Source organism: Acinonyx jubatus, chromosome A3 (genome assembly GCF_027475565.1).
Source record: "Acinonyx jubatus isolate Ajub_Pintada_27869175 chromosome A3, VMU_Ajub_asm_v1.0, whole genome shotgun sequence".
In the NCBI taxonomy this organism is placed as follows: domain Eukaryota; kingdom Metazoa; phylum Chordata; class Mammalia; order Carnivora; family Felidae; genus Acinonyx; species Acinonyx jubatus.
Genome location: NC_069388.1, coordinates 17,667,570 through 17,680,646, shown reverse-complemented (window position 1 = coordinate 17,680,646; position 13,077 = coordinate 17,667,570). Strand labels below are relative to the sequence as shown.

Below are 13,077 nucleotides of genomic sequence, written 5' to 3'. Positions count from 1 at the left end.
GCCCCTATAGCTAATACTTATTAAACACAGACTCCATGCCTGTTACTCTTCTGAACATTTCAGTGTATTAACTCATTTAATTTTCAGACCAGTCCTTCATGTTGTTATCTCTGTTTTGTGGATGAGGAAATTGAGGCTAAGCAAGGTTACGTAATATAACTAGGTCACACAACTAGTAAGTTGTAACCCAGTCTGGACCCTGGCTGATGGACTTCGCATCTGCACTCCTAATCACTGTAAGACACTGATGTCCGAGTACTGCCCAGCAGAAGAGATGGCGGGATTCCGTGGGAGACTGGCAGCCGGGGCATCCATGTGGGGACAGGGCTTACTTAGCAGCTCGTGCACAGAATCACAAACGGGGCACCCCCAGAGGAAAGTAGAAGACGGGGCACGTGCTGGATCCCGGGAGGCCTTGTATCCCACACTGAGTCTTTACTGGGGAGCTCTGGGGAGGCTGCAGGGATGGGTGCACAGAAGGGGAAGCGCGTCATCAGACTTGCATTTTTAGGAGGACTATGCAGGCTGCTATGTGAAGCAGGGATCTGAGCGGGTGTGTTGGGGGGCAGTGCAGAGGGTGCTGACAGTGCCCTTCAGGTCCCCTTTCCTGGGCCAGAAACCCCATCCCCAGCTCCTCTGAGTCTTGGCTGATGCCCACAGCCACTTCCTCCTTCAGAGAATTGCTCAGCCACTTCCCCTGGGGGTGGGGGTGGGCAGCTGGCCTTCAGTGGCTGGAGGACAGCAGAGTGGGCAGCTGACTTGCTGAGACTGCCCAGGACTGAGCAGTTTCCCGGGACATGGGACTTTTGGTACTAAAGCCAGGATGGCCCTGGGCACACCGGGACATTGGGTTACCCTAATGGAGGAACAGAAGATCCCTTTGGCTTGAGACGGATTACCTGTCTCTAGAGCTCCCATGGGATCTGGCTGATGCTGGTCTCAGGCTGAAAGCATTCCCTTGCTTGGCTCCTTCCCCTGCCCCATCCCGCCTCCTCCTTCTCTTCTCTTCTCCTCAGAACAAGGGCACCCAAAGCTCTGCCTCAGACTTGGCTCCCAGAAACCCAGACTAAGATGGGGTGAGACTAGAAGCAGAGAGGCCCCAGAAGGCTGGGGTAGGCGTCCAGGTGGGAGTGAACAAAGGCCCAGATGAGGGCCCTGATGGACAAGCTCAAGCAGGAGAAAACAGCTTCAGGAATACTCAGTTTTTCATTCCATGCTCAGAGTCACTTCAGCCCGGGGAAGCCCTTGTTCGAGACCTCACTACCTCCACTGCGGTTATGTATCAGGGGCCCTCTCTCCCAGTTGGGACTGTGCTCTCTTCAAGGGCAGATGCTGCTTCCTGTTTATTATTTCTGGCTCCCGGGCTTGGCTCAAGAACCAATTGTGAGCTAATGACCCAGATAGTTTGCTGAGCACCTGTGTACGGTTCCCCAAAGCCTCCCTGCTCAGGTGTGGGACCCAGGATGGGCCACTATGTCCCCACTGCTCATCTCACTCTCCACACTAACTGCTTATGTGCCAGATGAGATGGGAGCCCCATCCAAGGACCTTTTTTGTGGCTTGTGTCCCCAGGACTCCCCACTGCAGGAGTGCTGACTGCGAGTGACTCCCCTTTTCTGGAGCGGTGCCCTCAGCCAACAAGAGCCAACTTGTGCTGGAGGTGACCTCTCAGTGGCTGGTCTACAGTCAGAGGGCAGACTGAGGCAAGGGGGCAAACTCTCTGGTGCAGGTCATGCTCTGGAAGCCCCCTGGAGCAGGCCTGGGCTAGACTTTGCGGAAGACTCTCTTGCCCAGGTTCTTCTCCTTCCCTCTCCCGCTTCCTGCCCTCTATTACAAGTTTCTCTTGAGAGTGGTCCCAGGGTGCACTATATGCACCTGAATCCTTGTCTCAGGCTCTGCTTCTAAGGAACCTGACCTAAGGCCACATCAATGCACCTGTTGTCTTCCTCCTCGTCAAGAAGAAGGGCCCTTCTCTCCTGGCTCTTCACCTGAGCCTGCAGATGTAGGCCTTCAGAAGCACGGGGCTTGGAGAGGGAACGGCCAGGAGGAGCGTGTCCTGTACTCAACCACGCGTGCAGGCACCATACTGTGCATGTGCCTGCTTCGGTCCTCAAAAGTACTTGCACAAACCTCAACAGTACAGCTTTCACAGCAGTGAATGCCCAATGCTTCTGCATCCTCGGGTCTGGGGCCACCTGGTCCAGTAATGCAGGTGCTTTCAGAAAATGGCGTGTTGGAGTAGTGGAGGCACAGCGAGCCTCAGTCAAGGGCTGAGGTGGGAACGTGGTTCGGCCGGCTTATGGCCGGGCAACTCTGGACAGCTGATGTACGTGCGCTGTGCCTAATTTTTGTCACCTCTAAAATGGGGGTAATAACAGTATCTCCATGAAGAGGTTGTTGGGAGGATTAAATGAGTTCATGTATGCAAAGCACCGAGAAAAGCACCTGCTTTAGTAATTGCTCAATAAATGTTAGCTAGCATTATGAGACCAATTAAATTACTAATCTAATAATTATTTGGAATCTCATTCTTTTTTTCATTTTAAGCTTTTCTCATTTTTTTTTTTTATGAAATCTCGTTCTTGCTTACTTGCACCCTAGCCTCGTTTCAATACCTAGACCAGCATCTCTCAACCCTGATATCACTGACATCTGTGGTTGGGTGCTGGGGTGTCCTATGCATTGCAGGATGTTAGCGTCCTTGGCCTCCACCCATAGACGCCAGGAGCACCCCTCCTTCCTCAGGTTTGATAACTAAAAATGTCCCTAGACATGGTGAAATGTCCCCTGTGGGACAAAATCACCAGCAGTTGAGAACCACAGGCCTAGAACATGTTGAAATCTTCTTTCCCTCAACTCTGCATGTTTCCTTCTCTCTGCCTGGCAGAGTATTCCTCCTGTTCTTCCCTCAGCTGGCTCCTTCTCATCCTTCATTATCTGCCTCAATACCTCCTCCTCCAGGAAGCCCTCTCTCACCACATCATCTTCCTGTCTCCACTCATGGCATGTTTTTTTTTTTTTCCATGGCTTTTATCACCATATGGCATTAGTCCATTTATTTGTCTGTTGAATTCTGTTTGTCTCTCCTGCTAGAGGGGGGCACCTTCTGGAATGGGATTCACATCCAACCTGATTGCTGACTCGTCCCTGGTGCCAAACACAGGATGGGCACAGAGCAGACCCTCGCTCAGTGCATCCCCAGAATGAACAAACAAGCTTACCTTCTGGACTGTGAAGGTACGTATGACGTATTCTGCCAGGGGTTCTGTTTCAATCAGGGTGACTTTAATATCTCCGTAGACCTCCGTGTCATCCGGCCAGTATCGCACACACTTGACCTGTGAGAAAAGACAGATACAAGGATGAATGAGTGGGTGGCTGAGTAGGAGCAGCCGCCTCGTCTGGCCTTCCTGTTCAGATAAACCCAAGGGCGATTTGGGTGGAATTTCGGTCGAAGGGGTTCTCAGCTGGCCAGGGACTGGCAAACCGCACAGGGCCACGCTCTCTCCCCAAGGAACTGGAGCCGTTAGGGATAATGGTGGTACCTTCTTTTGCAGAGCTCCTTAAAATCTCCAAGTCCATCATCACCCTAAGTGATCGAATAGATCAAGGTGAGGTAGGCAGGTGGCGTTACCCCGTTTACAGATGAGAATAACGCTCGAGTATGGAGGTCTGGTGACTCTTCTGGGGTCACTTGGCCAGTTTCCTAGCTCTGGCTGAGCCCTCTCTGTGCGAGGTCAGGCTGGGGCAGCTGGGCAGTGTCAGCAGAGCAGAGATGAGAATAAAAGGTGGGCAACAAACAGCAAGGGAGTGGAAGCAGAAGTGGTCGGGAGAGGGACATTACTATTAAGAGGTGGAAATTGGGGGCTGGAAGGAGAAAGGCTCTCATTTGGGAAAAGTATGGAAGGTGCTGGGCTCAGAGGGAAGACTCTGTGACCGCTCTGTGCCCGGGTGGTGGGTGCAGGTGCTACAGATAAGCCAGTCCCACATCCTGACTCTGCGTCACACTCCGCGGGAGGAAGAAGAGATCATCATTGCTTTCCCCTAAAAAGAACAAAAGCATTACCATTCCGGGGGACGCCGCGCGGCCTACAGTGGCATTTCCCACAGTGTGTTCCGCTGGGCGCTAATAGGTGTTAGGTAAAACACAAGAAACAAAAAAACAAACAAAAAAAAGGTTTTGTGGTCAAATGAGTTTGGGAAATGCTGGATTAAACAAAGTTAAACAGGCCGCTCTGCTACCAGACTCCTCAGCTCATCGAATGTGCTAACGCTACTGTATTTTCGACTCTCCGAGAGGGGCAAAGAGTGCACAGCATTTCCCAAACGTATTTAACCATGGAACCCTCTTCTCACTAGACATCCTGCAGGCTAGCATCCCGTGGAACCCACTTAGGGAAATGCTGGTACAGTGCAACAGGCCTTGGAGGCAAATGGATGTGTTGCTTGGTGCTAACGTTCAGTAGCTGTGTAGCTTCCAGAAAGTGCCGAAATCTCTGAGGCTCAACTTCTTATTAATAATGACAGCTAGGGGCGCCAGGGTGGCTCTGAGAGTTAAGCGTCCGACTCTTGCTTTTGGCTCAGGCCACGATCTCACGGTTCGTGAGCTGGAGTCCCGAGTCAGGCTCTGCCCTGTCAGCGCACAGCCTGCTGGGGATTCTCTCTCTCTCTGCCCCTCCCAACTCGTGCTTTCTTTCTCTCTCCAAATAAATAAATAAACTTAAAAAAATGATAGCTAACACTTATTGACAACTGTTTCTCACTGTTTACTAAGTGTTCTATGAATTCCTTCCATGTGTTATTTTAATAGCTTATCATTACAACCTCATACAGATATTATTATTACCCCATTTTACAGATGAGGAATCAGAAGCACTGAGAGGCTAAAAAAGTGTCCAATGTCAGTAACGGATGGAGCCAGGATGCAAAGCTAGGCCATCTGAATAATTACCACAAACACCACCTGGGGCAGTTGTTGGGACTCCAAATGAAGTAATACACAGTAAGCATCTGGCACGGTGCTTGGCTCTTAGGAGTTTTGTCAAGAGAGTACTCCCCTGTCCCCTCCCCAAATCCAAATCAGACTCATGATCTGTCCATCAAGGGAGTCTGTCTCCAATATGGGATATGTTCTAGAACAGGCTGGAGTTTACCTCTGAATTCTTAAATCCTAGTTTTTTGGTTTGTTTTGTTTTTTTGTCCACAGAAGTTCCTCCCCCAGGCCTGGGTCCCTGGGGAGCAGTCATGAGTGGAGGGGCTGCGATACTACCATGAGAGTCAAGAGTCAGTGGTGCTGGCAGGGCTCTGGCCAGGGTAGTCACTCCACCCCTTTGGGCCTGTTTCCTCATCTGTAAAATTGGGGAAAGGACTAGGTAAGAGTGGGCTCAAGGATAAAGTCCCTCCTGGCCCTAGAGTCCTATGAGGCCGCGAGATGTCCATAGCCTGGATTATGACAACAGCCCAGATTCTCTCTTTCCCGTTATCTTGGAGGCCAGGACTCTTTATTTTAATGGGTTATCTGGTTTTTGCCGAAACAAAAACTTACCTGCCCACTCTTCAGTTAGTTCATATGGTAAGTGGAGAGGCCCTCTTCATTCTAGGGTCTGTGCACCTCGCCTTTAAACCCAGCAGCCCGCCCACCCACATGCCACAGTTTACCAAGTTGGCAAAAGCAAGCTGGGGAATAACAGTCCCATTTCCAAGCCCTAGGAGTAGCTAAGGATGACGTAGGAGACAGTCAAGATAGAGCAGAGTGGGAGACCGAGGCCTGAACCCTGAGGAATATCCAGGTTTAGAGGTAAGGGAGCAAAGGGTCGAATGCTCTGAGAGGCTGAGGTCAATGAGAAGAAAGTGGCTGTTCGTCCACATGAAGGATGCTGGTGATATTGACGGTGTCACTATGGGTGGGATGGAGGGAGGAGTTACGCTGGATGGGGGAGAAGAGAACGGGAGTGGAGAAGCAGAGTCTGTGTGTGTCTTTAGAGTCTGGCAGGAAAGTACGGACAAGAGAATCCTTTTTGTTTGCCTGCTTTATATTTTTCAGGGGGAAGGTACTCAGGATGTTTTACGTTCAGGGGAATGATCTAGCAATGAGAAAAAGACCTACTTTTCAAGTGAGCAGAGAAATGAAAAAAATATTGAATAGAATCTGTGATTTAAGGCACTGGGATTGCCTTTGAAAGGGCAAGAGTCACTTCTTCCGTCGTATAAGGCGGAACCATTAGAAACAGCAGATATTCTACCATTTGGGGTCAACAAAAATGGCCATTTTTTATGGATCCCCCTGATGAGAGAGGGGGAAGAATGAGAAGGTGGTTGTAGATGCGGGTAGGATTGTGGCTTTGCGGTGTGAAGATGAGAGTTCACGTCTGATGGCTTTAGTTTCTTCAAAGTGCATGAGATGACATCATCAACGGGGTGAGGGTGGAGAGAGGGATGATTTGAAGGGAAAGGCCAGTCCTCGAATGGGAAGCAGGAGTGAGGATGTCTCCCATGCAGGTTGCTGTGGGGCGAACTGTTGAACACTGTTGAATGGGGGCACTTGGCCCAAGGCCCAGAGCAGAGGAATGTTTGGAGGGCAGCACTAGCATCCTCTGTCCAAGTGGCTGCGGGAGGGGCTTACCCGGCCCACTTCCACGAGGTTTGTGACCATGACGATGCTGGCCGAGTTCTCCTGCCAGATCATTCTCCAAAAGTCCTTGACGGTCTCCTGCATTGGACCTGCCGACAGAGAAGGTGACAGGGTCAAGGAAGCAGCCAAGAGGCCGTCCCTCCTGCGTGGTCAGTCAAGGCTCGGCAGAGGTAAGCAAGAGCAAGGCCAGATGATCCTTGCTGGGACACCCAAGTCATCGAGACCAGGGCCAGAGTATGGGAAAGAAAAGCAGCTTTCCAACCAAGCAGAGCATGGACTATAGCATCCGCTGGACACGTCAACAGCTTCTTCTCTTCCCTCTGCTCTCCCGCAGCCCCCATGTGTCCTGCACCCATTGCCCTTCCCTGGCGATGATTTTCTCGCTCAGAATTGGGCTCCAGAAGCTCAGTGAGAGACAGGGAGGAAATTGGGGTTGCAGGGAAGGGAGGAGAGACAGAGAGCTGCTGGGAGCCAGACGCTCACGGTGCAAACAGAAGAGGCCCGATTGTGAGCTTGACAAACACAGGGAGCATTCGTCTGCAGCCCAAACAGCAGGGACGGAAAGAAAGAGACAAGGCAAGAGAGATAGCATCCTAGAGTCCAAAGCAATTTCCTTGGAAATTTCTCTTTCAATGTCCTGGGCCTTCATCGCTTTCACAATTACTAAAGTAACACATGTGTTTTGTATCAAAATCTGAATAGCATTTTTCTGTATATGTATACACTTTTCTGTGTATGTACCCGTATTTCTATGTATGTATTTGCTGTAATAAGCATCATCATTATATGCATTTTTGCACGCTCTTAAAAATTCTGACCAAGCATGAAATGCATTCACTGCATAATTTTCTAGAATATTGAAGTATCACACTTTATTTAACTCATCTACCAACGGTTGGGCATTTAAGACTTTTCACTTTTTTGCTATTGAAGATAATGCTGTGAAGAGTATCTTTATATATATCCCTGTCCGTAAATGTAATTATCTACAGGATTTCCTCCCCCAACAGTTGGGGAGACAGGATCATTTTTAAGCCTCTGATGATGTACAGCCACGTTGTTTTCTACTTCCGTCTTCTAGGCATATACTCATCAAAGAGATAAGGCAGCATCAACTCCAGTTCCGGATGGTGGATCCTGAAGCCGATGCTTCTGGTCTGCCCTGCCTGACCGCTGCCTAGTGACATCTCCTTCATCTCTCGCCCATGTCCCTCCCCTAGAGCTGAACTTGGCACCTCTTTCCTTCACAAAAAACACAAATGGACGCTCCCAGGGACCCCTGGAGGCTCTCCAGCCCTACTCCTCTGCAGCTTCTTTGTTGGCAGACGCCCATCCCTCTCTTACAGTGAAGGGCGAGGACCCTTTCAAGGAAGAGGAGAGTACTTACCCTGAGTTGCAATGTAGTGCCGAGGTCGATGGTATCCCTGGACAACAGGACAAAAGCACAGTGAGGGCCTGCAGTCAAAGCTTGCAAACACTCTAATAGTAATAGTTCTCCTTTCCAAGACATGGTTTCCTCATAGGCAAAGTGGGAATAGTGTTAGATGTTTCCCAGAGAAGTGGCAAAGATTAAATCAGGTAACGCATGTAAAGAGCTTATTAAATCACTCAATTTATAATAGTTACTTGTGAGGGGCCCATATAGGCTTGCCCTGGAAGCAAGAACTGGGTGGACATTACTTATGCCCATGCACCCAGAAAGAGGTGGAGAAGGAATTTCGGGGTTTCTGGGGGGACATAAACCACCAAAAAGTCTTTCCTGAGCCATAACTGTGTGCAGAACACTGCATGAGTCCCTGTAGGCCACCCACCAGAAGAAAGCCATTGAGTTGCCATTCAACTCAATTCAAGAGGCCGTTCAAGCCTCTTGAATTAGTAACAATTAGAAAAAAAAAATTGGTAAGAATGCCACAATGTGACTGTCTCTGTGCCACATGGCTGGGCTTGGGATTGGAAGTCCCATTCACCAGGGAGGGCCCCGTGCAGGTGTGACCCAGAGGCTGATAAAGCCACTTTCTGTTTCAGAGTCTAGTTCCTGATATTCCTGTCCATCTCAGAGTGTCCGAATAGGCCTTGCCATGCACGCTCTGGTGTGGGGTTACTCTGTGCCCCATAACCCTAATCATTGGGGAAGAGGTTGAAGATAACCTTCTCTTTGGCCTGGATATGGCCATACTGGAGGATCCCCTTTCTAGTGCCAGAGAGGAATTATATCCTACTGGGTAGAGTTTAAGTTTAGAGACAAAGATTTGCATTTAGTCCATAACACTGAATGTAATTAGTATTTAGTGAATGAACACATGAGTGAATGAGTGGATGGATGGATGGATAAAATTTCAAAATACAGATGCCAATTATGGAGCCTGCTGGTGGAGACATTATTATTGACAGTCCTGAAATCCCCTTTCCTTTATGGTTAACTATCTCAAAAGAAAACAAGCCCTAAAGTTTGATGAATATCTAGTTTCTCTTAAATGTTAGTGATCAGTCTTTCTTCCCTGCCGGGGTGGATGGGCTGCCTCCTCTTTCTCAGGAAATGAGCCAGAGTTGCCACCTGTATGGTTTATGGTGAAACAGATGTGCTATCTCTGAAGTTCTGGATCCACTTTCTGATTCGAAGACTAGTTTTTGGGTCCCTTATATATTCCTCCACCTCAATCTTCCACCTGCTCCATAAATATTCAGTAGGTACCTTTTAACTGCTGGGCATACTCTAGAGATGCCGGAGTTCACTGTCAGCACCAACCCAGGCCACTGTCATGGCCTGAGCTATTATTGGGTTAACCACAGTGACTAGGAATCAATGGCCCCACCTAAGCTCTGTTTGAGCAGTCCTGTCTTCTTAGTGAGTTGTCAGCTTCTTGAGGACAAACACTGCCTCCTAAGTTTTAAACATATTTTCCATAGAGCCTAGTACAGTGTGAGACTCAGAGCAAGTGTCCAAGAACAAGTTGCTGAGAGGTCAGCTAAATACATTAAGGTAGGAAGAAGTTATGTGCACACACTCTGGACCCTGTTGCCTGGTTTTGAAACCTGGCCCTGACCCTTAAGAGCTGTGTGGTGGTCTGGGGCAAGTACTTAACCTCCCTGTGCCTCAATTGATTTTCTGCTGTTAAATGCGGGTACTTTTATCTACATCATAGGATTGCTGTTAGGGTTATATGACAGTTACTATGTCCCAGGCACTATCCTAAGATTTAACGTATAGGACTTTATATTATTTTACTGGTTATCTGGCAAACATTTATTGGGTGCCTACCACGACTAAGAGTCTGTGTTGGCCACTTGGGAGATGGTGAGATCAGCAGCCCTTCCCTCCTCATTGCTCTGCCTGTTAATGTAAAACAGAGCTCTTCTCTGACACATGGGAAGTAGGAAGGGAGGTGAGAGGTACCAGGAGGTAACTCTTCCTTCAAGTCAAGATGGACAAGGTTTCCTAGGCTCTAGGAGTTTTCTTGAGTAGGTCTGGTAACACAAAACAATCCCCTAGAGTGTGGGAGGATGCGGTTTCTCATGCCCACTCCCCCATACCCTGCCATCATCCCTCCTAATTACAGCCCTCGTCCTCCCTGACCTGGGCCATAGCTCTGGCCTCTTGTTGGCCTCCCTGCGTCCAGTCTGGTCCCATAGCTCATCTGCTTCCTGCCAGAACGAAGTCTCCAGTGCACAACTGATTATGTTATTTCCCCCACCAAACAGCCTACTGTGGCCCCCCACTGCCTGCACAGTAATGTCCAAACGCCTCAGCTCAGGACTGCCGATCCATTTCCAGCCTCACTGCCAGCCGTCCCTCTGCACCCCCTCTCATGTTCCCTAAGTCCCAGCCTCCCCGCGCTACCCCTCAGATGAGACCTCCCTCCTCCTGAGCAGTCCCACAGGCTTCTGCAGATGCCCAATGAGCATACTCACAACGTGAGCTGCAATACGATCTTTGTATTTTTCTCCTCGTGGGCCACAGCACGTGACACTCAGCTGGGTGCCGTTTTTAGCAAAGGCTGGCTGGTGGCATACATGCATGAATAGGTCACTGGGGTGAGGTTGGGGCACCTTAATGGTATCTCCACTCCATCCCTCCAGGAGCTTTCCTGTTCCGACTGCTCTTCCCCTGGCTCACTGGCTGTCTTTCTCTTCTTCGGAAACAGCAGTCGTGTTTCCATCTAGAGGCCTTTGCACTGGCCATTCCCTGTGCCTGCTACATGTGTCCCCCGTTAACTCAGCGGTTTGCTCTCTCCCTCCATCCAGGCTACTGCTCTGTTACCAGTCACTTCTACAGAGAGCCTCCCCTGACCACCCTGACAGCCCCTTTCAAGTTTCTGTGGTTTACTTTCCTTTGCAGTTGTCACCAAATGGCACAGTGTTCTTTGTTTATGTACATGCTCACTGTTTCCCCAGTGGAATGGGAGGGCCAGCAGGGCAGGGCTGTATCCAGCTTGCTCATGGCTGTGTCCCCAGCACAGAGAAGTCTGCCTGGGCCACCAGCCTTGATACACATGTATCGAATTCACGCACACTGCATGTGAGTAAAAAGGCCCTCTGGTCTCTAAGACCCGAGACAGTCCCCAAAGAGAAAACATTCTAACCACGAGACTCCTCAACAATGGAGATAAAAGGAACCGTATTGCTTAACTGGGGTCTTTGCTGGAGATTTGCCAGGAACTGGGACAGGAAACTTCCTAACCTTAAGTGAACTCTGAGTTCACCGAAGTCCCACCTACACAGCAGAGACCCACTGCCGACCGGCCCCGGCTGCCTCCATCCGTCTGTGAACAACGGGAAAGAGGCTTGCATCCAAAACACATTTATCTCACTCTGGACTCATGCATCTGTTACTTACTGGGGACCCAGATACGATATTTATTTCCAGGCTGGTAATTTATAACAGATTCAAGTGGCCAATACATTCTCGGGCGTGCAAACAAACCCGCCGGCGGGATGGCTCAGATGGTAGCAGAACCATGGCCTCTGGAGGCACCGACAGGGCTGGCCCCATCTAGCTCATTATCCAAATGGAGTTGTTTTAATGGATCGTCAAGATCCAATTGTGGATAAATGATTCTAGCATGGGCAGTTAGCTCTTCTGAGAGCCAGGATGATTTCAACTGGGCTGGAGACCAGGGCAAAAGGGTGAGGACCTAGAGAGCTGTCTAGGGTGTGTCTGGCTGGGAATCTCCAAAGAGACTAAGGCAGTTTAAGTTTGCTGCAGTACATAGTAGGTTCACAATTAATGCGCTTCCCCACCCCTCACTCCACCCTATATTGGTGACAGCATGCTAGGAGGGGCTTGTGCTTGGTGTCTTCTCTGTCCCTCCATGTTTCTACTTTTCCCTTCCACGCTCTGCCGTGTGCCATGGGATGCTGACCCATATGGACCACATCATGGGCTTCTGTGGCCTCCAGCTTCCAGTTGTGTTTAGCAAATGGGGGGCAGAAGCAGGGACTCAGAGACCGTGGGGAGGTTGGGTGTATGTTCTAGGTCCGCCCGCATCAGGCCACTGAGGTTAGCACTGACTCTCTGTCAGAGGCTACTACTCCTAGCCTGGGAATACTGCACCCCACCCTGTTGGTTTCCCTTAATCCTGCCCCCACCCTTGTTGAACTCTCCTCAGTTGAGTGAGCCTCTGTTTCCTAATGGGAGACTGAGAGGTACATCAGTTATCACATCCTGCTGGGGTAGCATTATTATCCCACTTTACAGATATGAGAACAAGTAAATAATTCACCCAAGATCATAAGGCTGGTAAGCAGGACTGAATAAACCCAACAAGGGCTGAATTCATGATTTTGGTCTCACGAACCTTTGACTCTAACAAGTGAGACTGACTCTAACCAATGAGATCCAGCAGAGGCCAGTGTCATATATTAAGACAGCATCTAGCAGAGGCTGTTTGGCCTGTGTGCACAATGTAGTACTTCTAGGGAGGGAAAGGGTGGTGGGGTGTCCTTAGTGTGCAGAGAACTGGATTCTAGCTATGCAACCTTGAGCAAGAATCTTAAGCCCAATCCCTGGCTTCTTATCCTCAAAGGCTTGCAGAATGCATTGTAACGATGGAAGCTGGTAGGATGGTGGGGGGGGGGGGGCGTCCTCAGTGTTGATGTTGGAGATCCACCTGCATCATCAGCAATTTCATTTGTTGCCTGTAACACACTGGAGTGCATCTTGGCTCTGACTGTGGCAAGATGCTCGTGCAACTTTGGATTGAGTGTCTATCTAGGGAAGTAATTTTTGCTGGTGGCTACCACTTAGATGACAAACACCAGATACAGCAACTTAGGCCGGCACACCTCATGTGGGCCACGGCCATCAGTGTTGCCACAAGCACTCAGCTGGAGACAAGGTCAAAAGGAAACTGGAAGGAACTAGTTCAGTCTGGTTAACTACATGCTAACTGAATCCCTACTGGGTGCTGGATGTGAGGTGCTGTCTGGGAGTGGATGGGGAGGGGCAG

The 13,077-nt window shown here is 49.7% G+C and overlaps 1 protein-coding gene across 13 annotated transcripts in view; it reads right to left on the bottom strand.

Moving 5' to 3' along the window:
• Positions 1–13,077, bottom strand: part of PTPRT (protein tyrosine phosphatase receptor type T) — a 1,056,329-nt gene that overhangs the window by 47,113 nt on the left and 996,139 nt on the right. For 7 of the 13 annotated variants that reach the window (XM_027070121.2, XM_053199941.1, XM_027070123.2 and 4 more), the window contains 4 exons: positions 8,019–8,055; positions 6,623–6,720; positions 4,067–4,126; positions 3,222–3,338 (listed from right to left, as the gene is read on the bottom strand). In XM_027070121.2, coding sequence (XP_026925922.1) covers positions 3,222–3,338; positions 4,067–4,126; positions 6,623–6,720; positions 8,019–8,055 — 312 coding nt within the window. The remainder of the gene's footprint in view (positions 1–3,221; positions 3,339–4,066; positions 4,127–6,622; positions 6,721–8,018; positions 8,056–13,077) is intronic. The other 6 variants (XM_027070126.2, XM_027070130.2, XM_053199945.1 and 3 more) reach the window with 1 other exon arrangement.